The sequence below is a fragment of the Bufo gargarizans genome, chromosome 2 (genome assembly GCF_014858855.1).
Source record: "Bufo gargarizans isolate SCDJY-AF-19 chromosome 2, ASM1485885v1, whole genome shotgun sequence".
Lineage (NCBI taxonomy): Eukaryota > Metazoa > Chordata > Amphibia > Anura > Bufonidae > Bufo > Bufo gargarizans.
The window spans coordinates 687,354,302-687,379,870 of NC_058081.1; the positions used below are offsets into that span (position 1 = coordinate 687,354,302).

Below are 25,569 nucleotides of genomic sequence, written 5' to 3' on the forward strand. Positions count from 1 at the left end.
GCCGTGGACGAGACCCCGCTCAGTGCCGTGGACGAGACCCCGCTCAGTGCCGTGGACGAGACCCCGCTCAGAGCCGTGGACGAGACCCCGCTCAGTGCCGTGGACGAGACCCCGCTCAGTGCCGTGGACGAGACCCCGCTCAGCGCCGTGGGTAAGACCCCGCTCAACGCTGTGGGTAAGACCCCGCTCAGCGCTGTGGGTAAGACCCCGCTCAGTGCTGTGGACGAGACCCTGCTCAGCGATGTGGACGAGACCCCGCTCAGTGCTGTATGTGAAAGTCAGCTCTCAGAGGAGACAACTACACAGACTGGAGCAGACATGGAGGTCAGTATACAGGACCCTCAGCCGTCCACAATGTCAGCTGCACAGCGGTCTGGAGCAGACACAGGTGGATCTGTAGGACAATCTGGAGTCAGTAAACCTGTAGAGAAGAGGCCCAGCACTGATCCTCCTGCTGACCGTCCACAATTCAGGAGACTGTTCTCCAATTTCACAAGGCCGGCTAACCCACCTAGGGTTGCCACCCATACGGGGATGACCCGGACAGTCAGGGTTTTTAATTCTGTGCCCGGGTACAAGCCTTTCTCAGACCTGGGCACAGGATTCATTTCAAACCGCAGACTTGCTCACCTGACAGCTGGCAGTGAGCGGTGGCGAGTGGTGACCGTGAGCTGCCGGCGATGAGGTGTCGACGGCGGGCGATCAGCTGTCACTGCCGGTACGGGGATTAGCTGTAAGTAATGCTAGCGCAGGGCGGCGCTGTCTTCAGACACTCCCTCCCTCCCTCCTTCTCTCTGCTAGTAAGAGGAAGTGACATCAGAGGGAGCGTGGGAGAAATCATCATCCGGCAGCCTGCGCGTGGAGCAGTTTCTTCTTCTTTTCATCTGGGAGTCGACCTCTGAGACCAACGCCGTGACTGCCGTTCTTCTCCACACACCTGGACCTCTGAACTTTTAAGTGTTTAATAAAAAATATTAATTGGAAGGGGGGGGGGGCATGGCACTTGTTAGTATTGCACATAAAACATGCCTTTTGTATAGTTAATAACATTTCCTATATAAAGAGTCCGTTAAAGCACAAATATTGTATTTTTTCTGTACAAAATTGTATTGTGATACCTTGTGATTACCTACAATATAGGTGTATAGTGTATACTTTACCAAAAAATTGCTGTGAGGTGCTAAAGTGTTCGGGTTTGGCTTGAAGAAAAGGTAGCAACCCTAAACCCACCTCAGAGGAGGAATGCTGCCAGAATTAAGTATACGGGTCCAGAAGAAAACCTCCCTTCCAGACTGTACATAGGGTTTAAGGCATCTGAGGTGTACGCCCTGATCCATATCCCCTCAAGCAGGATCTTTGACATCAGCTTTAAGCTTCAGTATGATCTGGACTTATTCTGGAATCTATATAATGACACAAAGGAACAGTCAATCTGGGAGCATCTACAGGTGATCCAGTTGTCCAAGCCTCAGGTAGTGAAGGCCATCATCTTGTTCCAGTCTGAGGTGGTGGTGCTGGCAGATCTGGAGCACTGGCTGAGCAGACAGTGTCTGTTGAAGAGTCATCCGGGAAAAATCTATGATGAGGAAGACATCTGGAATGGCGGATACCCCGTGAGGATACAACTAGAGCAGAACAATGGCGTGACCAGACATCTGCCGCACTCCTTCTACCTGGGCTCAGAGAGAGGGATATGCTACTACCCCGGTCAGCCGTGGCTGTGTCACAGATGTGGGGGCAGGCACCTCGCCATCAACTGCTCCCATATTAAGTGCTCATTTTGTGGACAGTTTGGACATTCAAATGGACGACTGTACGGGTCCGGTCATCTGTAACCTGTGCTTAGGATCTGGTCATACGTTCCTGGAGTGTCCACATGCAGATCATAATAAAGGCAGTGATGAGATCTTCTCAGAGGCCATGGAGGAAGGTCAGGAGGATGTCACTGCAAGAGCAGATACAGCCCCAGAAACTGACAGTCCTCATACTGAAGCAATGCAAAGTACTAGTGACCCTGCTGTAGATGGTAATGGTCCACTTGATGCACTACAAGTACCAGCAGAGGTAGAGACTGATAGCTCACCTGCTCTATTACAAGTACCATCAGCTGCTGAACTACAAGTACCAGCCACGGAAAAGACATCTCATGTAAAAAATAAAGTATCCAGAAATCCAGCTATAGAGACTAAATTACCACCTGTCGCACTACAAGTACCAGCCACTAAAGAGAAACCTCATATACAGAGTAAAGTGACTGGTAAAGCTGTTGCCAACCCCCCTAAACAACTGCCCTACACATCTACAGAACCTGCTGGGTGCAGGCCTCAGGAGGTCCTCTGTGGATGAAGAGGGGTTCTAAGGCAGTCAAAAGAAAGAACAGCACAGCAGAACCTTCTAGAAAAGTCACTGCAGCAAAGAGAACCCCGGATCCGCCAGTGCTGGCCATAACCTCCGGGCAGTATGGTGCGCTAGGGGAAGAAGAGTCAGAAGAAAAGGCAGAAATTGACAATGTTTCTTCACATAAGGCTACATGCACACGAACGTTGTTTGTTTCCATGTCCGTTCCGTTTTTTTTGTGGATAGGATGCGGACCCATTCATTTCAATGGGTCCGCAAAAAACGCGGACAGCACACCGTATTTTTTTTTCTAGTTTGCGCACAAGGATAGGCATTATTACAATGGACCTGCAAAAAAAACGGATGCCATAGGGAACGTCATCCGTTTTTTTTTGCGGACCGCAAAACACATATGGTCGTGTGCATGTAGCCTAACCCTGATGGTGACCCCCAGAAAGATGAACCTGACCCTCCAGTGTCCACCAAAATATGGGGCACTACAGGTCACAGTAGCGGAAGGAGGGAAAAGAGCAAGAAAACTAAGTGATACTCCTCAGACTAGAAAGGAAAGGAGAGAGGGTGATTGTTCTGATGTAGTGAAGTGATGTTTTTTTTTTTGTTATGTTTTTCCTGTGATTTATTGTAAATATATTGTAATATTTTGTTGCTAGTTTTTTAATTAAAAAAACATTACAGTAGTTATATTCTTGTACATAGGAGGCAGTATTAATAGTAGTTAGATTCTTGTACATAGGAGCGTATTATAGTAGTTATATTCTTGTACATAGGAGGCAGTATTATAGTATTAATTCTTGTACATAGGAGGCAGTATTATAGTAGTTATATTCTGTACATAGGAGGCAGTATTATAGTAGTATATTCTTGTACATAGGAGGGCAGTATTATAGTGTTATATTCTTGTACATAGGAGGCAGTATTATAGTGGTTATATTCTTGTACATAGGAGCAGTATTATAGTAGTTATATTCTTGTACATAGGAGGCGTATTATAGTAGTTATATTCTTGTACATAGGAGGCAGTATTATAGTAGTTATATTCTTGTACATAGGAGCAGTATTATAGTAGTTATATTCTTGTACATAGGAGCAGTATTATAGTAGTTATATTCTTGTACATAGGAGCAGTATTATAGTAGTTATATTGTACATAGGAGCAGTATTATAGGTTATATTCTTGTACATAGGAGCAGTATTATAGTAGTTATATTCTTGTACATAGGAGCAGTATTATAGTAGTTATATTCTTGTACATAGGAGCAGTATTATAGTAGTTATATTCTTGTACATAGGAGGCAGTATTATAGTAGTTTATTCTTGTACATAGGAGCAGTATTATAGTAGTTATATTCTTGTACATAGGAGCAGTATTATAGTAGTTATATTCTTGTACATAGGAGCAGTATTATAGTAGTTATATTCTTGTACATAGGAGCAGTATTATAGTAGTTATATTCTTGTACATAGGAGCAGTATTATAGTAGTTATATTCTTGTACATAGGAGCAGTATTATAGTAGTTATACTTGTACATAGGAGCAGTATTATAGTAGTTATATTCTTGTACATAGGGCAGTATTATAGTAGTTATATTCTGTACATAGGAGCAGTATTATAGTAGTTATATTCTTGTACATAGGAGCAGTATTATAGTAGTTATATTCTTGTACATAGGAGCAGTATTATAGTAGTTATATTCTTGTACATAGGAGCAGTATTATAGTAGTTATATTCTTGTACATAGGAGCAGTATTATAGTAGTTATATTCTTGTACATAGGAGCAGTATTATAGTAGTTATATTCTTGTACATAGGAGCAGTATTATAGTAGTTATATTCTTGTACATAGGAGCAGTATTATAGTAGTTATATTCTTGTACATAGGGCAGTATTATAGTAGTTATATTCTTGTACATAGGGCAGTATTATAGTATATTCTTGTACATAGGAGCAGTATTATAGTAGTTATATTCTTGTACATAGGAGCAGTATTATAGTAGTTATATTCTTGTACATAGGAGCAGTTATAGTAGTTATATTCTTGTACATAGGAGCAGTATTATAGTAGTTATATTCTTGTACATAGGAGCAGTTATAGTAGTTATTTCTTGTACATAGGGCAGTATTATAGTAGTTATATTCTTGTACATAGGAGCAGTATTATAGTAGTTATATTCTTGTACATAGGAGCAGTATTATAGTAGTTATATTCTTGTACATAGGGCAGTATTATAGTAGTTATATTCTTGTACATAGGGCAGTATTATAGTAGTTATATTCTTGTACATAGGAGCAGTATTATAGTAGTTATATTCTTGTACATAGGAGCAGTATTATAGTAGTTATATTCTTGTACATAGGAGCAGTATTATAGTATATATTGTACATAGGAGCAGTATTATAGTAGTTATATTCTTGTACATAGGAGCAGTATTATAGTAGTTATATTCTTGTACATAGGAGCAGTATTATAGTAGTTATATTCTTGTACATAGGAGCAGTATTATAGTAGTTATATTCTTGTACATAGGAGCAGTATTATAGTAGTTATATTCTTGTACATAGGAGCAGTATTATAGTAGTTATATTCTTGTACATAGGAGCAGTATTATAGTAGTTATATTCTTGTACATAGGAGCAGTATTATAGTAGTTATATCTTGTACATAGGAGCAGTTATAGTAGTTATATTCTTGTACATAGGGCAGTATTATAGTAGTTATATTCTTGTACATAGGGCAGTATTATAGTAGTTATATTCTTGTACATAGGAGCAGTATAGTAGTTATATTCTTGTACATAGGAGCAGTATTATAGTAGTTATATTCTTGTACATAGGAGCAGTATTATAGTAGTTATATTCTTGTACATAGGAGCAGTATTATAGTAGTTATATTCTTGTACATAGGAGCAGTATTATAGTAGTTATATTCTTGTACATAGGAGCAGTATTATAGTAGTTATATTCTTGTACATAGGAGCAGTATTATAGTAGTTATATTCTTGTACATAGGAGCAGTATTATAGTAGTTATATTCTTGTACATAGGAGCAGTATTATAGTATATATCTTGTACATAGGAGCAGTATTATAGTAGTTATATTCTTGTACATAGGAGCAGTATTATAGTAGTTATATTCTTGTACATAGGAGCAGTTATAGTAGTTATATTCTTGTACATAGGAGCAGTATTATAGTAGTTATATTCTTGTACATAGGAGCAGTATTATAGTAGTTATATTCTTGTACATAGGAGCAGTATTATAGTAGTTATATTCTTGTACATAGGAGCAGTATTATAGTAGTTATATTCTTGTACATAGGGCAGTATTATAGTAGTTATATTCTTGTACATAGGGCAGTATTATAGTAGTTATATTCTTGTACATAGGAGCAGTATTATAGTAGTTATATTCTTGTACATAGCAGTATTATAGTAGTTATACTTGTACATAGGAGCAGTATTATAGTAGTTATATTCTTGTACATAGGAGCAGTATTATAGTAGTTATATTCTTGTACATAGGAGGCAGTATTATAGTAGTTATATTCTATTACATAGAGAGCAGTATTATAGTAGTTATATTCTTGTATATAGGAGAAGTATTATAGTAGTTATATTCTTGTATATAGGAGAAGTATTATAGTAGTTATATTCTTGTACATATGAGCAGTATTATAGTAGTTGTATTCTTGTACATAGGAGGTAGTATTATAGTAGTTATATTCTTGTACATAGGAGCAGTATTATAGTAGCTATATTCTTGTACATAGGAGCAGTATTATAGTAGTTATATTCTTGTACATAGGAGCAGTATTATAGTAGTTATATTCTTGTACATAGGAGCAGTATTATAGTAGTTATATTCTTGTACATAGGAGGCAGTATTATAGTAGTTATATTCTTGTACATAGGGGGCAGTATTATAGTAATTATATTCTTGTACATTTGAGGTAATATTATAGTATGTTACAATATAGTCTTGTACATAGGAGCAGTATTATATTAGTTATATTCTTGTATATTGGAGAAGTATTATAGTAGTTATATTCTTGTATATAGGAGAAGTATTATAGTAGTTATATTCTTGTACATAGGAGAAGTATTATAGTAGTTATATTCTTGTACATAGGAGGCAGTATTATAGTAGTTATATTCTTGTACATAGGAGCAGTATTATAGTAGTTATATTCTTGTACATATGAGCAGTATTATAGTAGTTATACTCTTGTACATAGGAGCAGTATTATAGTAGTTGTATTCTTGTACATAGGAGGTAGTATTATAGTAGTTATATTCTTGTACAAAGGATGCAATATAAATGTAGTTATATTGTACATATGGAGCAGAAATATAGAAGTTATCTTTTTATGCATGGGACAGTATTATATTTATTATAAGTAGAGCAGGAGTATTATTTTTGGTATCTGTATTTAAAGGCCATTGTTGTTGACAGAAATTGTATAAGTAATGTTGAATATCTGTATATTTGTTGTTACCCTGAGGGCTGGTGGTTGTCCCCCATCCTGAGATTGAACAGTCTTCATCTTCCTCTATCACACTTGAGCACAAGGGTATGATAGCCACATATTCATTAAGTATAGCCGGTGATGCCAGTTTCAGGAGCATAATGTCATTGTCATCTGTCTTAATATTGTATTCCCCATGAATACATATTTTCACAGCATATGTTAACTGCTCTGTTTCTTCGGCATCTGTCAGATTATGTTTTCCGAGGCGAACCTGGATGTTCCTATTGAGCAAAAATATTAAAGTTAATGAAAAACTCAGCTCTGCTACATATGGACTACTCATTGTATGACCTTGTATATTTAATGATCAGTCTTTTTGCATAGACTTTACGGAGAACCAACAGGTAATGCAGATAAACAGGACACTTACGATGCATTGCAGTGAGCAGCTGTCAATACCCAGGATTCATTTATGAGCACTCCCCCGCAGATGAATGTACCAAAATAGTAGAGCGCCACCTGCCATGGCTGTGAATGACGGACACATTCCTCTCCTCCTATAATCCGTTCTATGGAATAGGCCTTCACTACTAAAAAGACAAAATAATACAGAATTGTGCTCAGACAGGAGAATGCCATGGGTCACGTTGGTATTTACTGTAAATGGTCTTTTGCCTGGATTTAGCCCTGAAAAATCACCTTAGGATATCAGAGAGCTAAGACTTTCTTTTAAAATCTGATTGCTCATATATAAAATATGAACAAACCATCCCTTATATAGAATAATAGATATATACCGGACATGTGATATTCATCTTTAATAAGCATAATATTCACCATTATGCTCATTAGTAATGGTAATTATTTTTCCATATAATTCACCCTAGGATATCAGGGAGCTTATGTGAACTTTTATGTAATGTATTCGTATACATCATAAGTCCCTCTGATTAACCCCAAATAAAGTTCAGCTGCTCTAGTTGGTCTTTCCTGAAATTTTCTTAGTCGCATCCCACAGCAGAAGCCGTGGTCCACAGAGAGCTTCCAAAGCATCAGAGGGATCTCATTGTTAGAAGGTATCAGTCAGGAGAAAGGGACAAAAGAATTTCCAAGGCATTAGATATACCATGGAACACAGTGGAGACCGTCATCATCAAGTGGAGAAAATATGGCACAACAGTGACATTACCAAGAACTGGACGTCTCTCCAAAATTGATGAAAAGACGAGAAGAAGACTGAGAGGCAACCAAGAGGCCTACAGCAACATTAAAGGCGCTGCAGGAATATCTGGCAAGTACTTGCTGTGTGGTCCATGTGACAACAATCTCCCGTATTCTTCATATGTCTGGGCTATGGGGTAGAGCAGCAAGACAAAAGCCTTTCCTTACGAAGAAAAACATCCAAGCCAGGCTACATTTAGCAAAAACACATCTGATATCTCCTAAAAGCATGTGGGAAAAGGTGTTATGGTCTGATGAAACCAAGGTTAAACTTTTTGGCCATAATTCCAAAAGATATGTTTGGCGCAAAAACAACACTGCACATCCCCAAAAGAACACCGTCCCCACAGTGAAGCCTGGTGGTGGCAGCATCATGCCAAGGGGCTGTTTTTCTTCAGCTGGAACTGGGGCCTTAGTTAAGCTAGAGGGAGTTATGAACAGTTCCAAATACCAGTCAATATTGGCACAAAACCTTCAGGCTTCTGCTAGAAAGCTGAACATGAAGAGGAACTTCATCTTGCAGCATGACAACAACCCAAAGCATACAGCCAAATCAACAAAGGAATGGCTTCACTAGAAGAAGATTAAAGTTTTGGAATGGCCCAGCCAGAGCCCAGACCTGAATCCGATTGAAAATCTGTGGAGTGATCTGAAGAGGGCTGTGCCCAGGAGATGCCCTCGCAATCTGATGGATTTGGAGTGTTTTTGCAAAGAAGAGTGGGCAAATCTTGCTAAGTCAAAATGTGCCATGCTGATAGACTCATACCCAAAAAGACTGCTGTAATAAAATCAAAAGGTGCTTCAACAAAGTATTAGTTTAAGGGTGTGCACACTTATGCAACCATATTATTTTATTTTTATATTTTTTTCTTCCCTCCACCTAAAAGATTTCAGTTTGTTTTTCAATTGAGTTGTACAGTTTATAGGTCACATTAAAGGTGGGAAAAGTTCTGAAATGATTTATCTTTGTCTCATTTTTTTTTAAACCTGACATTTTAACAGGGGTGTGTAGACTTTTTATATCCACTGTAGACATTCCTCTGCGAGCTAAATATAACTGCAATAACTGTGAATATTTATAATAATAATCATCTTTATATGTAATAATCAGCATCAACTTTATTTACATTAATCAATATATTCCACAGCACTTTACAATCAGAGGGTATTCTTTTCATATATTTTACCCTCGGATATTAGGGAGTTTAGACGAATGTTCAGGAAATGTATTAGTATAGACACTGCACTGTGAGTTAAACATAACAGCAGTAACAGTGAATATTTTTCCATATATTTCACCTTAGGATATCAGCTTATATGAACTTTTATGAAATGTATTAGTATAGTCACTCCTCAGTGAGCTCATCATAGCAGCAGTAACAGTAAATCATTATAATAATCATCAACTTTATTTACATTGGTCAATATATTCCACAGCACTTTACAATCAGAGGGTATTCTTTTCATATATTTCACCCTAGGATATTAAGGAGTTTAGGCAAATGTTTAGGAAATGTATTAGTATAGATACTGCTCTGTGAGCTAAACCTAACAGTACTTTTCTCTTTCCTGTCCTGGAGTCCACGATGACAACTCTTGCCTGTACTGACACATTGGACTGAACAAATCAACTTTGAAAAGATTATTCCAAAAGTATCTTAACTCATTACTCATTACTTATGAGTAATTTGTGGGCTACCACCCTAAAGCAATAGAAATACTAAATGCACAAACAGCAGCGGGTTCCTATACATTTAGGTCTCTTATGCTAACATAGTTTTTCATAGAGAAGCCCTCACATGGTTCAGTAATAATGAACTGTACTTGCAACCAGACAGACAGCTTTTAAGGTGTGAGAGGGCGCTCTTATGTCGTGGGCCCCCATTAAGCTGCACAGATAGCACATCGGGTATGTTCACCTCTGAGGTTATGATCCCCATGCAATGATACAACTATGTCTTGCCCATAATCTGCCATCTCACCTGCTGACCCCAGCAGAGCTGCCACAAGTAGTAATAACATCTCTGACGACTGAGGATATGTCACTAGTACGTTCCTATTTAACCAGAGATTTTGATTATGTGGTGAATTATTAACATTTGGGGCTTGCATCTCAGAGCATAACATCCTGTGGACTACAGAAATCCAAATTTTCACTCTTGGCCCTTATATTTGTGGATGAGTCAGAAAATGACATTTGTGGCCCTTACGGATGATTGGCATGTCAGCTTCCCATCTCGTATATGGTGATTGGCAAAATAATGGCTAGATGAATGACAACTCATTTTCTGATCCAGATATGTGCCCAGAGCTGTTGTCACTTCCCCTCCCCCACTCTACTTTGATACTAATAGGGTTACTCATCAGGGGCAAAAGTGAGCACAGGAAGACGTTGCACCAGAGAGAATATAAAATCTGTGCTTTATTCTATGCATGGAGACAAGCTGCAAATCTATGTATTCGAAGGGGGGGGGGGGGGGGGTGGAAGCAGAGCTTCAATACCTCCATTTTGAATGACTGAAATGACATATTGGATATGTTACTGTTCTCATTTCTTCCAGCACTCCACCTCCGGCTGCATGGTTAATACCTGAATACACAGAAGTGGAATAATCTCTCCAAGACTCAAGTTTACCACCTGCGCCTTTCCCAGGCACTCACTGACAAGTGTGGCCACATCCAAGGTCTTAGGATACAGATTTGGCACAAGAATCATTACCTGACAAAGGCTTAACACTGCAGGAATATATGCCACCAGCAATGTCACCACAATAATATTTGTACATGATGAGGAACTGTATTATCTGTGAAGCCATATGGTCACTTATCGGTTCGGAAAGCTTTAAAACGAATGTCTACTTCCCATCACCATGACGTTCTTAGATGTAAAATTCTGGGCCAATTAATCTCAAAATTTGTTAACGGTTTCCTGGAATGGATCTAGAGGTAAATAATAAATTCAGCCTGTTTTCTGGCACCACTAGAGGGAGACGAGGAGCTTACTTTAATGATATTGATGTGACTCTGCTGTCCTTGAAAGAAAGTTCTTCTCAAGAGCTCTCTTCTTTATTCAACCCCTAAGGGTCTTTGTCAGGCAGTTGGATTGGTTGGTGCTGTTGGATTTCACACTGTTTTTAAACTTTTTATTTACTGTCGCACAACTGTACACGTGGTGGCGGTAAGCTCTGAACTGTAAGCTGAAGCATAAAAGCATCGGGTTACATTGCGTGGGGCTGCAGATTGCTTTGACCATGCTATCATTAGACAGCTGCGGTTTCAGTAAGGTCCCTGAGACCAAGCAAAGTGGTCTCTCTGCGTAGCCTTGTTTTAGAGGGTGCTACAATGATCCATCGCAGTGTAAAAGACGGCAGGGGAGCTTTCTTTTTGATGTGAGCATCTCCTGCTGCCTTTAAAATTAGCTGTGAGCCTATAGTCTGTTAATGAACCGTTTTTCATTAAAAAAAATAAGAAATTAAAAAGTTATAGCTATAATTACTAGTTTTAGCAATAGTATAGCAGATTATGTTCACATGCCCCTCATGCACCCTTCCTGACTGGAAAATATTGGCAAAGTTCTCAGCTTTTAACATCGGCTTGAGGAATTAGCTAGTATTGTCAGCTGCGTATCATTTTGGTGCATTTTTTGCAGTGATTTGTGCATGTATATATTTTTTCATCTGCACAATGTATTATTTTGTGTAAGATGTCCTTGTGGTGCATGCGGTCCGCCCCGGCATCCTCCATTGTACGCATTTTTTGCTGGGGATTGCCTCTGCATGCGGAGGAATTGCTCCCCCTGTTATAGACACGCTACAGTGTCTGGGTTTGGAGCATTTCCACCAGTTTAGGCCACTTTTTTCAGTGAGTTTGTCTTTATGTATATGGAATGTGCCACTTTATTTTGTTGGTAACATTCTTCTGCACCTGGTAGCTTCTTTGTCACATGGTCTGTTGTGGGTGCTGCTCACAGCTTTATCCTACCTCACAGTGCATTGGTGATACCACTATGGAGGCATGTGAGAGTCTGGCTGTGAGTTGGTTTCTAGCACTGTTCAGACCCAGTTCACACACCACGGGCAGTTTAGTGGTAGGACCCCATGCGTGCTGAGACACCGTGAGGTGGTGCATGAGGGGCTCCAATATGTTCCTGACTGGAAAATATTGGCAAAGTTCTCAGCTTTTAACATCCCTTGAGGAATTAGCTAGTATTGTCAGTTGCGTATCATTTTGGTGCATTTTTTGCAGTGATTTGCATACTGTAATGGTGTAGAACCCCAAGCAACCAGACATATGTTTTAAACGACAGTGGATTTATCAATCACTGGCAGATCTGTTATGAAGTCCATAGACACGTTAGTCCATGGGGCAGTAGGAATGAGCAGCGGAAGCAAAGTACCAGAGGGGGCGGATTGAGATGGCTTACACCGGGCACAAACACCACATGCCTGGACGTAGGCGTTGATATAAAAAAAATCTTAGGCCACCAGACATGGCATTTATAAAGGGACATGGTTTTCATTTGCAATTGTTGTATGACTCTGAGCCTGAAATTTGAAGGCACAAACAGCCGACCTACAGGTTTGTTAGGAGGGCTCTCCACCTGTAAAGGTAGAAGAAGAAAAGACAGATCCTCCATTGTACCTGAGGTGTCCAAGGCGGCTACGAAACACCTCACAGGAATAATGGGTTCTGGCTCAGAGTCACGTACTAAAAGAGCTTCTGGGAAACAACGGAAGAGAGCATCTGCTTTAATATTTTTGGGCCCTGGTTTATATGTTAAGCAGAAATGAAAGCGAGTGAAAGACAATGCCCAACGAGCTTGGTGAGAATTTAATCTCTTGGCACCTTCGATATACTCAAGGTTTTTGTGGTCGGTGTAAACCGTAATGGGATGTTCTGCACCCTCCAGCCGATGTCTCCATTCTTGAAAGGCCAACTTAACTCCCAGAAGCTCTCTATTGCCCATGTCATAATTGCACTCGGACGGGGAGAGCTTCTGAGAGATAAAGGCACAAGGATGAAGCTTCTCAGGATCCCCAATACTGGGAGAGAACTGCCCCACACCAACCTCAGAGGTGTCAACCTCAAGGAGAAAAGGCCGAGAAGTGTCTGGATGAATAAGAATTGGAGCAGAGCAAAATGCTTGCTTCAGCGTCTCAAAGGTTTTACCGGCCTCTCTTGTCCATTTAAAAGGGTTCATTCCCTTCTTAGTGAGGTCCGTGAGAGGCACTACTACCGCAGAAAAGTTCCTAACAAATTTGCGGTACAAATTGGCGAAACCTAAGAAACGCTGTAATTCCTTCAGGTCTCTACTGGCTGTGGCCAGTCCAGGACAGATGAAAGTTTGGTGGGGTCCATCAGCAATCCTCTTTCAGAGACAATATACCCCAGGAAGGGCAGTTCTCTCCCTTCAAACAGACATTTCTCGAGTTTGGCGTATAATTGATTCTCCCTCAGCTTCTGGAAAACCTGACACACATGATCCTGATGAGTCTGCGGGTCCGATGAGTAGATTAGTATATCATATAAATAGACAACCACAAATCTACCTAAGAAATGCCAGAGGACATCATTGATGAATTCCTGGAAGACCGTGGGGGCATTACAGAGACCGAAAGGCATCTCGAGATACTCGTAATGCCCATCCATGGTATTAAATGCGGTCTTCCATTAATCACCCTTTCGGATGCGTACCAAATTGTATGCACCTCTCAAATCGAGTTTGGTGAAAACCCGGGCCCCCGCCACCTGGGAGAACAAGTCGTCAACAAGTGGAAGGGGTACCGATTCTTCAACGTAATTCAATTAAGGGGGCGAAAATCGATACAGGATCTCAATCCGCCGTCTTTCTTCCCCACGAAGAAGAATCCCGTTCTTGCGGGAGAAGTGGACGGTCAGATGAAACCCTTATCGAGGTTTTCTTTTATACAATCTCGCTGGGCCTGGATTTTAGGCCCAGTGAGATTATACAGATGTCCTCTGGGTGGCATGGTACCCGGCAACAAATCAATGCGGCAATCATATGGCCTATGAGGAGGTAACACATCAGCCCCCTGAGGGCTGAACACATCCCGGAAGTGGTGATAGTGCTTAGGTAGTGCACTTAACACTTCCGTGGAGGCAAGTGGCAACACTGGACAAATGCACCTAGTGAAGCAATCAGAACTCCACCTGCAAATTTGTCCGGTGCGCCAGTCCACTACCGGATGTTGAAGTCTCAGCCAGGGGAGACCCAAAATCACAGGAATGGATGGTATGTCCAAGGTTAACAGGCTTAAGACCTCCCAGTGACCAGCCCCCACCGTTACCTGCAACCCAGGTGTCATCCACAGCGTCCGGCCTTCTTGAAGGGGAGAACCATCCACAGCGGTGACGGAAATGGCTGCTTCCGGCTTGAAGACCGGAATCTGTAGCTGTCGAACCAGAGAAGAGTTGATAAAATTTCCAGCAGCTCCCGAATCAATTAGGGCAAAAATAGGATGATCCTTCCCTTGCCACTTAATGGAAATGATTAAGAGAAGATGACATCTTTTAAGAGGAGGCAACAGAGTACCTAGTGGGTTCTCCTCAATTTCCACTAGGCTCAGCCATACGGGTGCGATCCGGGTCATCGTGAAATATACTCGTAGCATAAAAAAAATCTTCTACTGAGCTGAGTGCTGGATCTCTCGGAGGTTAAAGCCCCAACGTTGCGGGTCCTTCCTTAATAGAGACATCACTATGCCGATCTTCTGCTTGGTATTACCCGAAGATGTAGGGTGCACCTCAAAATATAAGCGGCAGGAATCTCGGAAATTGAGAAACTCCTGCCTATTTCCTAAAAAAAACCTCAGATAGAGGTATCTTGGGTTCCACTGTGCGTTCTGCTAGAGTCGAGTCAGCCAACCCCTGAACTCCCTGGAGGAGGAGTTTAAGCTCGTCCCCGACTGTTGCCAGTTGTGCATGGATCTTGTTGAAATTCACAGCTGAAATGTTTGTCATCTGCTGGACCAGGAGATTGACCGCTCCGGTCAACTCCACTAGTTGCTGCTGTATACGATCCATGATAACTGGAGATTGGGGCCCACTGTTCTGTAATGGTGCAGAACCCCAAGCAACCAGACAGATGTTTTAAACGACAGTGGAATTATTGAGTCAACGATAATTCAGTCAAAAGCTAGTGATCATACACAGGTAATCAAGCTGAATAAGAACCTCTGCAGGGAGAGACCAGGGAAGCAGTCCATGAGCAGGCCAAAGTTCATACATGTTATATCATTCCGAGTAGCGTGGTACTGAGTGATGAGATGTCAGAGAATATCCAGGGTCTGATCCGAGGTCATACACGAGATAGATTGTTCAGCCAAGATAAAGTATCCAGAGGGAGGTCACTAGAGAATGGTCAAGGAAAGCAGAGGTCATACACAGGTAAGCTGGAGAGAGAAACGATCACCAACATACACACGGATTGCCAGAACAACAGTGGACACTGACCAGCCAGGGAGATCACCTTTTAAGTACCTGCTAGCCAATCAAAGAGTGCCAGGTGTCGATTACTCATAGGTCAGATGATGATCCTAATCCCTAACACTTGTGCAGCCTATCCCCTAATCTACTTTGAATTTATGCACAGGTGCTTTTCCTGCCAGCGGCCGGCGTAGCACATAGGATATTTGTTCAGATGTAGCAGTTTTAGCACTCAAGCTCTTAACTCATCGTGTTATCTTGAGACAAAAGCCATTGAAAAGCAGTTGAAGGTGTTTGCGTAACGCATTTAGTTTAGATAACACGTCTTATAAATCATGAGCGTTAACTCTACTACATCCGTGCGCTCGGCCGCGTATCCTTTTGTGAACCACCTCTCGAGCGTGCGGGCGGACGGACGCTTGATTGGCCTAGCACGAATACGGGACCATGCTGGCACAGACGCCGGAATGGAACGCACAGGAGATACCGGAGTCAAGACCGGCCGTGGCGTGTTGCCACCAGCCTGGCCAATCTGCCTCCGGGACCCCAGTGGTCTTCCCCTCCGGCGCACCTGCGGACGCACCACTGCATTCATCCGCAAAGGAATCGGAGCCGCAGGCTCCACAGACGCATGTGTGACCTGTCCCGCTACTCCAATGGGACCCCCCAAGGTCGAGGCAGGGGACCCAGAGGCCCGCTGGGATGGAGTGCCAGCAGACCCACTAAGCACCCCCTGACCTCTCCCCACAGACCGAACCCCACGAGGACCCCTGGAGGTCCCAGTGGACCGCGGAACAGGAGAGTGTCTCACACATGCACACTTTTTTTTCCTTTATTAAAAAAAATTTAAAACCTAGAAATGTTTTATCTTGAAATCTTTTGTAACAGTTACCATTTTATTTATAAGAAATAGGAAAGAATTTTTTTATTATTTTTTTTTACATTTTAAATGGGATGTCTGTCATCTAATGGCACAAAAGAATGGTCTTAAGATATCCTGTGAAAAATAATCAAATACATGTAGGTTGTCTGACAAAATAATTTTGGGAGTAAACACTCCAGTAATGAAGTGGTTGATATCACTCTGCAGGCCTTGACGTAGTCTACACAGCAAAGCTAGTGATTAGAGTTGAGCGAACACCTGGATGTTCGGGTTCGAGAAGTTCGGCCGAACATCCCGGAAATGTTCGGGTTCGGGATCCGAACCCGATCCGAACTTCGTCCCGAACCCGAACCCCATTGAAGTCAATGGGGACTCGAACTTTTCGGCACTAAAAAGGCTGTAAAACAGCCCAGGAAAGAGCTAGAGGGCTGCAAAAGGCAGCAACATGTAGGTAAATCCCCTGCAAACAAATGTGGATAGGGAAATGAATTAAATTAAAAATTAAATAAATAAAAATTAACCAAAATCAATTGGAGAGAGGTTCCATAGCAGAGAATCTGGCTTCCCGTCACCCACCACTGGAACAGTCCATTCTCAGATATTTAGGCCCCGGCACCCAGGCAGAGGAGAGAGGTCCCGTAACAGAGAATCTGTCTTCATGTCAGCAGAGAATTAGTCTGCATGTCATAGCAGAGAATGAGGCTTCACGTCAGCCACCACTGCAACAGTCCATTGGCATATATTTAGGCCCAGCACCCAGGCAGAGGAGGGAGGTCCCGTAACAGAGAATCTGTCTTCATGTCAGCAGAGAATTAGTCTGCATGTCATAGCAGAGAATGAGGCTTCACGTCTGCCACCACTGCAACAGTCCATTGGCATATATTTAGGCCCAGCACACACACAGGCAGAGGAGAGAGGTCCCGTAACAGAGAATCTGGCTTCATGTCAGCAGAGAATCAGTCTGCATGTCATAGCAGAGAATGAGGCTTCACGTCAGCCACCACTGCAACAGTCCATTGGCATATATTTAGGCCCAGCACACACACAGGCAGAGGAGAGAGGTCCCGTAACAGAGGATCTGGCTTCATGTCAGCAGAGAATCAGTCTGCATGTCATAGCAGAGAATCAGGCTTCACGTCAGCCACCACTGCAACAGTCCATTGTCATAAATTTAGGCCCAGCACCCAGGCAGAGGAGAGAGGTCCCGTAACAGACAATCTGGCTTCATGTCAGCAGAGAATTAGTCTGCATGTCATAGCAGAGAATGAGGCTTCACGTCAGCCACCACTGCAACAGTCCATTGGCATATATTTAGGCCTAGCACACAGGCAGAGGAGAGAGGTCCCGTAACAGACAATCTGGCTTCATGTCAGCAGAGAATCAGTCTGCATGTCATAGCAGAGAATGAGGCTTCACGTCACCCACCACTGCAACAGTCCATTGGCATATATTTAGGCCTAGCACACAGGCAGAGCAGAGAGGTCCCGTAACAGACAATCTGGCTTCATGACAGCAGAGAATCAGTCTGCATGTCATAGCAGAGAATGAGGCTTCACGTCACCCACCACTGCAACAGTCCATTGGCATATATTTAGGCCTAGCACACAGGCAGAGCAGAGAGGTCCCGTAACAGACAATCTGGCTTCATGACAGCAGAGAATCAGTCTGCATGTCATAGCAGAGAATGAGGCTTCACGTCACCCACCACTGCAACAGTCCATTGGCATATATTTAGGCCTAGCACACAGGCAGAGCAGAGAGGTCCCGTAACAGACAATCTGGCTTCATGACAGCAGAGAATCAGTCTGCATGTCATAGCAGAGAATGAGGCTTCACGTCACCCACCACTGCAACAGTCCATTGGCATATATTTAGGCCCAGCACCCAGGCAGAGGAGGGAGGTCCCGTAACAGAGAATCTGTCTTCATGTCAGCAGAGAATTAGTCTGCATGTCATAGCAGAGAATGAGGCTTCACGTCAGCCACCACTGCAACAGTCCATTGGCATATATTTAGGCCCAGCACACACACAGGCAGAGGAGAGAGGTCCCGTAACAGAGAATCTGTCTTCATGTCAGCAGAGAATTAGTCTGCATGTCATAGCAGAGAATCAGGCTTCACGTCACCCACCACTGCAACAGTCCATTGGCATATATTTAGGCCCAGCACCCAGGCAGAGGAGGGAGGTCCCGTAACAGAGAATCTGTCTTCATGTCAGCAGAGAATTAGTCTGCATGTCATAGCAGAGAATGAGGCTTCACGTCAGCCACCACTGCAACAGTCCATTGGCATATATTTAGGCCCAGCACACACACAGGCAGAGGAGAGAGGTCCCGTAACAGACAATCTGGCTTCATGTCAGCAGAGAATTAGTCTGCATGTCATAGCAGAGAATGAGGCTTCACGTCACCCACCACTGCAACAGTCCATTGGCATATATTTAGGCCCAGCACCCAGGCAGAGGAGGGAGGTCCCGTAACAGAGAATCTGTCTTCATGTCAGCAGAGAATTAGTCTGCATGTCATAGCAGAGAATGAGGCTTCACGTCACCCACCACTGCAACAGTCCATTGGCATATATTTAGGCCTAGCACACAGGCAGAGCAGAGAGGTCCCGTAACAGACAATCTGGCTTCATGACAGCAGAGAATCAGTCTGCATGTCATAGCAGAGAATGAGGCTTCACGTCACCCACCACTGCAACAGTCCATTGGCATATATTTAGGCCTAGCACACAGGCAGAGCAGAGAGGTCCCGTAACAGACGATCTGGCTTCATGTCAGCAGAGAATCAGTCTGCATGTCATAGCAGAGAATGAGGCTTCACGTCAGCCACCACTGCAACAGTCCATTGGCATATATTTAGGCCCAGCACCCAGGCAGAGGAGGGAGGTCCCGTAACAGAGAATCTGTCTTCATGTCAGCAGAGAATTAGTCTGCATGTCATAGCAGAGAATGAGGCTTCACGTCAGCCACCACTGCAACAGTCCATTGGCATATATTTAGGCCCAGCACACACACAGGCAGAGGAGAGAGGTCCCGTAACAGAGAATCTGTCTTCATGTCAGCAGAGAATTAGTCTGCATGTCATAGCAGAGAATCAGGCTTCACGTCACCCACCACTGCAACAGTCCATTGGCATATATTTAGGCCCAGCACCCAGGCAGAGGAGGGAGGTCCCGTAACAGAGAATCTGTCTTCATGTCAGCAGAGAATTAGTCTGCATGTCATAGCAGAGAATGAGGCTTCACGTCAGCCACCACTGCAACAGTCCATTGGCATATATTTAGGCCCAGCACACACACAGGCAGAGGAGAGAGGTCCCGTAACAGAGAATCTGTCTTCATGTCAGCAGAGAATTAGTCTGCATGTCATAGCAGAGAATGAGGCTTCATGTCAGCCACCACTGCAACAGTCCATTGGCATATATTTAGGCCCAGCACACACACAGGCAGAGGAGAGAGGTCCCGTAACAGACAATCTGGCTTCATGTCAGCAGAGAATTAGTCTGCATGTCATAGCAGAGAATGAGGCTTCACGTCACCCACCACTGCAACAGTCCATTGGCATATATTTAGGCCCAGCACCCAGGCAGAGGAGGGAGGTCCCGTAACAGAGAATCTGTCTTCATGTCAGCAGAGAATTAGTCTGCATGTCATAGCAGAGAATGAGGCTTCACGTCAGCCACCACTGCAACAGTCCATTGGCATATATTTAGGCCCAGCACACACACAGGCAGAGGAGAGAGGTCCCGTAACAGAGGATCTGGCTTCATGTCAGCAGAGAATCAGTCTGCATGTCATAGCAGAGAATCAGGCTTCACGTCAGCCACCACTGCAACAGTCCATTGGCATATATTTAGGCCTAGCACACAGGCAGAGGAGAGAGGTCCCGTAACAGACAATCTGGCTTCATGTCAGCAGAGAATCAGTCTGCATGTCATAGCAGAGAATGAGGCTTCACGTCAGCCACCACTGCAACAGTCCATTGTCATAAATTTAGGCCCAGCACCCAGGCAGAGGAGGGAGGTCCCGTAACAGACAATCTGGCTTCATGTCAGCAGAGAATTAGTCTGCATGTCATAGCAGAGAATCAGGCTTCATGTCAGCCACCACTGCAACAGTCCATTGGCATATATTTAGGCCTAGCACACAGGCAGAGGAGAGGTTCATTCAACTTTGGGTAGCCTCGCAATATAATGGTAAAATGAAAATAAAAATAGGATTGAATGAGGAAGTGCCCTGGAGTCCAATAATATATGGTTATGGGGAGGTAGTTAATGTCTAATCTGGACAAGGGACGGACAGGTCCTGTGGGATCCATGCCTGGTTCATTTTTATGAACGTCAGCTTGTCCACATTGGCTGTAGACAGGCGGCTGCGTTTGTCTGTAATGACGCCCCCTGCCGTGCTGAATACACGTTCAGACAAAACGCTGGCTGCCGGGCAGGCCAGCACCTCCAAGGCATAAAAGGCTAGCTCTGGCCACGTGGACAATTTAGAGACCCAGAAGTTGAATGGGGCCGAACCATCAGTCAGTACGTGGAGGGGTGTGCACACGTACTGTTCCACCATGTTAGTGAAATGTTGCCTCCTGCTAACACGTTGCGTATCAGGTGGTGGTGCAGTTAGCTGTGGCGTGTTGACAAAAGTTTTCCACATCTCTGCCATGCTAACCCTGCCCTCAGAGGAGCTGGCCGTGACACAGCTGCCTTGGCGACCTCTTGCTCCTCCTCTGCCTTGGCCTTGGGCTTCCACTTGTTCCCCTGTGACATTTGGGAATGCTCTCAGTAGCGCGTCTACCAACGTGCGCTTGTACTCGCGCATCTTCCTATCACGCTCCAGTGCAGGAAGTAAGGTGGGCACATTGTCTTTGTAGCGTGGATCCAGCAGGGTGGCAACCCAGTAGTCCGCACAGGTTAAAATGTGGGCAACTCTGCTGTCGTTGCGCAGGCACTGCAGCATGTAGTCGCTCATGTGTGCCAGGCTGCCCAGGGATAAGGACAAGCTGTCCTCTGTGGGAGGCGTATCGTCATCGTCCTGCCTTTCCCCCCAGCCACGCACCAGTGATGGACCCGAGCTGCGTTGGGTGCCACCCCGCTGTGACCATGCTTCATCCTCATCCTCCTCCACCTCCTCCTCATCCTCGTCCTCCTCGTCCTCCAGTAGTGGGCCCTGGCTGGCCACATTTGTACCTGGCCTCTGCTGTTGCCAAAAACCTCCCTCTGAGTCACTTCGAAGAGACTGGCCTGAAAGTGCTAAAAATGACCCCTCTTCCTCCTCCTCCTCCTCCTCCTCCTGGGCCACCTCCTCTTCCATCATCGCCCTAAGTGTTTTCTCAAGGAGACATAGAAGTGGTATTGTAACGCTGATAACGGTGTCATCGCCACTGGCCATGTTGGTGGAGTACTCGAAACAGCGCAACAGGGCACACAGGTCTCGCATGGAGGCCCAGTCATTGGTGGTGAAGTGGTGCTGTTCTGTAGTGCGACTGACCCGTGCGTGCTGCAGCTGAAACTCCACTATGGCCTGCTGCTGCTCGCACAGTCTGTCCAGCATGTGCAAGGTGGAGTTCCACCTGGTGGGCACGTCGCATATGAGGCGGTGAGCGGGAAGGCCGAAGTTACGCTGTAGCGCAGACAGGCGAGCAGCAGCAGGATGTGAACGCCGGAAGCGCGAACAGACGGCCCGCACTTTATGCAGCAGCTCTGACATGTCGGGGTAGTTGTGAATGAACTTCTGCACCACCAAATTCAGCACATGCGCCAAGCAAGGGATGTGCGTCAAATTGGCTAGTCCCAGAGCTGCAACGAGATTTCGCCCATTATCACACACCACCAGGCCGGGCTTGAGGCTCACCGGCAGCAACCACTCGTCGGTCTGTTGTTCTATACCCCGCCACAACTCCTGTGCGGTGTGGGGCCTGTCCCCCAAACATATGAGTTTCAGAATGGCCTGCTGACGTTTACCCCGGGCTGTGCTGAAGTTGGTGGTGAAGGTGTGTGGCTGACTGGATGAGCAGGTGGAAGAAGAGGAGGAGGAAGCCGAGAAGGAGGAGGTGGCAACAGGAGGCAAAGAATGTTGCCCTGCGATCCTTGGCGGCGGAAGGACGTGCGCCAAACAGCTCTCCGCCTGGGGCCCAGCTGCCACTACATTTACCCAGTGTGCAGTTAGGGAGATATAGCGTCCCTGGCCGTGCTTACTGGTCCACGTATCTGTGGTTAGGTGGACCTTGCTACAGATGGCGTTGCGCAGTGCACACTTGATTTTATCGGATACTTGGTTGTGCAGGGAAGGCACGGCTCTCTTGGAGAAGTAGTGGCGGCTGGGAACAACATACTGTGGGACAGCAAGCGACATGAGCTGTTTGAAGCTGTCTGTGTCCACCAGCCTAAATGACAGCATTTCATAGGCCAGTAGTTTAGAAATGCTGGCATTCAGGGCCAGGGATCGAGGGTGGCTAGGTGGGAATTTACGCTTTCTCTCAAATGTTTGTGAGATGGAGAGCTGAACGCTGCCGTGTGACATGGTTGAGACGCTTGGTGACGGAGGTGGTGGTGGTGGTGTTGGTGGTACATCCCCTGTTTGCTGGGCGGCAGGTGCCAACGTTCCTCCAGAGGCGGAGGAAGAGGCCGAGGCGGCAGCAGCAGAAGAGGTAGCAGGGGGAGCCTGAGTTACTTCCTTGGTTTTAAGGTGTTTACTCCATTGCAGTTCATGCTTTGCATGCAGGTGCCTGGTCATGCAGGTTGTGCTCAGGTTCAGAACGTTAATGCCTCGCTTCAGGCTCTGATGGCACAGCGTGCAAACCACTCGGGTCTTGTCGTCAGCACATTGTTTGAAGAAGTGCCATGCCAGGGAACTCCTTGAAGCTGCCTTTGGGGTGCTCGGTCCCAGATGGCGGCGGTCAGTAGCAGGCGGAGTCTCTTGGCGGCGGGTGTTCTGCTTTTGCCCACTGCTCCCTCTTTTGCTACGCTGTTGGCTCGGTCTCACCACTGCCTCTTCCTCCGAACTGTGAAAGTCAGTGGCACGACCTTCATTCCATGTGGGGTCTAGGACCTCATCGTCCCCTGCATCGTCTTCCACCCAGTCTTGATCCCTGACCTCCTGTTCAGTCTGCACACTGCAGAAAGACGCAGCAGTTGGCACCTGTGTTTCGTCATCATCAGAGACATGCTGAGGTGGTATTCCCATGTCCTCATCATCAGGAAACATAAGTGGTTGTGCGTCAGTGCATTCTATGTCTTTCACCGCTGGGGAAGGGCTAGGTGGATGCCCTTGGGAAACCCTGCCAGCGGAGTCTTCAAACAGCATAAGAGACTGCTGCATAACTTGAGGCTGAGACAGTTTCCCTGGTATGCATGGGGGTGATGTGACAGACTGATGGGCTTGGTTTTCAGGCGCCATCTGTGCGCTTTCTGCAGAAGACTGGGTGGGAGATAATGTGAACGTGCTGGATCCACTGTCGGCCACCCAATTGACTAATGCCTGTACCTGCTCAGGCCTTACCATCCTTAGAACGGCATTGGGCCCCACCATATATCGCTGTAAATTCTGGCGGCTACTGGGACCTGAGGTAGTTGGTACACTAGGACGTGTGGATGTGGCAGAACGGCCACGTCCTCTCCCAGCACCAGAGGGTCCACTAACACCACCACGACCATGTCCACGTCCGCGTCCCTTACTAGATGTTTTTCTCATTGTTATGGTTCACCACAACAACAAATATATTATTTGGCCCAATGTATTGTATTCAAATTCAGCGGGATATAAATTTGAGGCCTAGTATTTAGGCGCTGGGTGACCGGTATGGATTTAGTGACAGAATTAGACTTGGAAATGCACAGAAGCGTGTGTGTGAAGTTATTCTGAATGACCCTATGTGCACCTTGAATATTATATACCCTTTTAGGGATAGATTTCAAATAGCTCTGATATAGCAGAAACCACTAAATTATGAAATTGCTAAATTGGGAATTGTATTTCAACCCAGAACAAGAAATGTGCTTGAACGGACACTAAATAACTCGCCCAGCTACAGCACTAGGGACAGATTTAGCTGGATATAAATTTGAGGCCTAGTATTTAGGCGCTGGGTGACCGGTATGGATTTAGTGACAGAATTAGACTTGGAAATGCACAGAAGCGTGTGTGTGAAGTTATTCTGAATGACCCTATGTGCACCTTGAATATTATATACCCTTTTAGGGATAGATTTCAAATAGCTCTGATATAGCAGAAACCACTAAATTATGAAATTGCTAAATTGGGAATTGTATTTCAACCCAGAACAAAAAATGTGCTTTGACGGACACTAAATAACTTTCCCAGCCACAACAGGACAGCGTTAACGAGAGATTTAGCAGGATATAAATTTGAGGCCTAGTATTTAGGCGCTGGGTGACAGGTATGGGTTTAGTGACAGAATTAGACTTGGAAATACACAGTAGCGGGTGTGTGTGAAGTTATTCTGAATGACCCAATGTGCACCTTGAATATTATATACCCTTTTAGGGATAGATTTCAAATAGCTCTGATATAGCAGAAACCACTAAATTATGAAATTGTTAAATTGGGAATTGTATTTAAACCCAGAACAAAAAATGTGCTTTGACGGACACTAAATAACTTTCCCAGCCACAACAGGACAGCGTTAACGAGAGATTTAGCAGGATATAAATTTGAGGCCTAGTATTTAGGCGCTGGGTGACAGGTATGGGTTTAGTGACAGAATTAGACTTAGAAATACACAGTAGCGGGTGTGTGTGAAGTTATTCTGAATGACCCAATGTGCACCTTGAATATTATATACCCTTTTAGGGATAGATTTCAAATAGCTCTGATATAGCAGAAACCACTAAATTATGAAATTGCTAAATTGGGAATTGTATTTCAACCCAGAACAAGAAATGTGCTTGAACGGACACTAAATAACTCGCCCAGCTACAGCACTAAGGACAGATTTAGCGGGATATAAATTTGAGACCTAGTATTTAGGCGCTGGGTGACAGGTATGGGTTTAGTGCCAGAATTAGACTTGGAAATACACAGTAGCGGGTGTGTGTGAAGTTATTCTGAATGACCCAATGTGCACCTTGAATATTATATACCCTTTTAGGGATAGATTTCAAATAGCTCTGATATAGCAGAAACCACTAAATTATGAAATTGCTAAATTGGGAATTGTATTTCAACCCAGA

The 25,569-nt window shown here is 44.3% G+C and overlaps 1 protein-coding gene across 1 annotated transcript in view; it reads right to left on the reverse strand.

Annotated features, from left to right (window-relative positions):
• Positions 1-25,569, reverse strand: part of LOC122926310 (trypsin-like) — a 66,537-nt gene that overhangs the window by 23,781 nt on the left and 17,187 nt on the right. Inside the window, exons 2-3 of the mRNA XM_044277683.1 lie at positions 7,257-7,416; positions 6,854-7,107 (exon numbers count right to left, since the gene is read on the reverse strand). Coding sequence (XP_044133618.1) covers positions 6,854-7,107; positions 7,257-7,416 — 414 coding nt within the window. The remainder of the gene's footprint in view (positions 1-6,853; positions 7,108-7,256; positions 7,417-25,569) is intronic.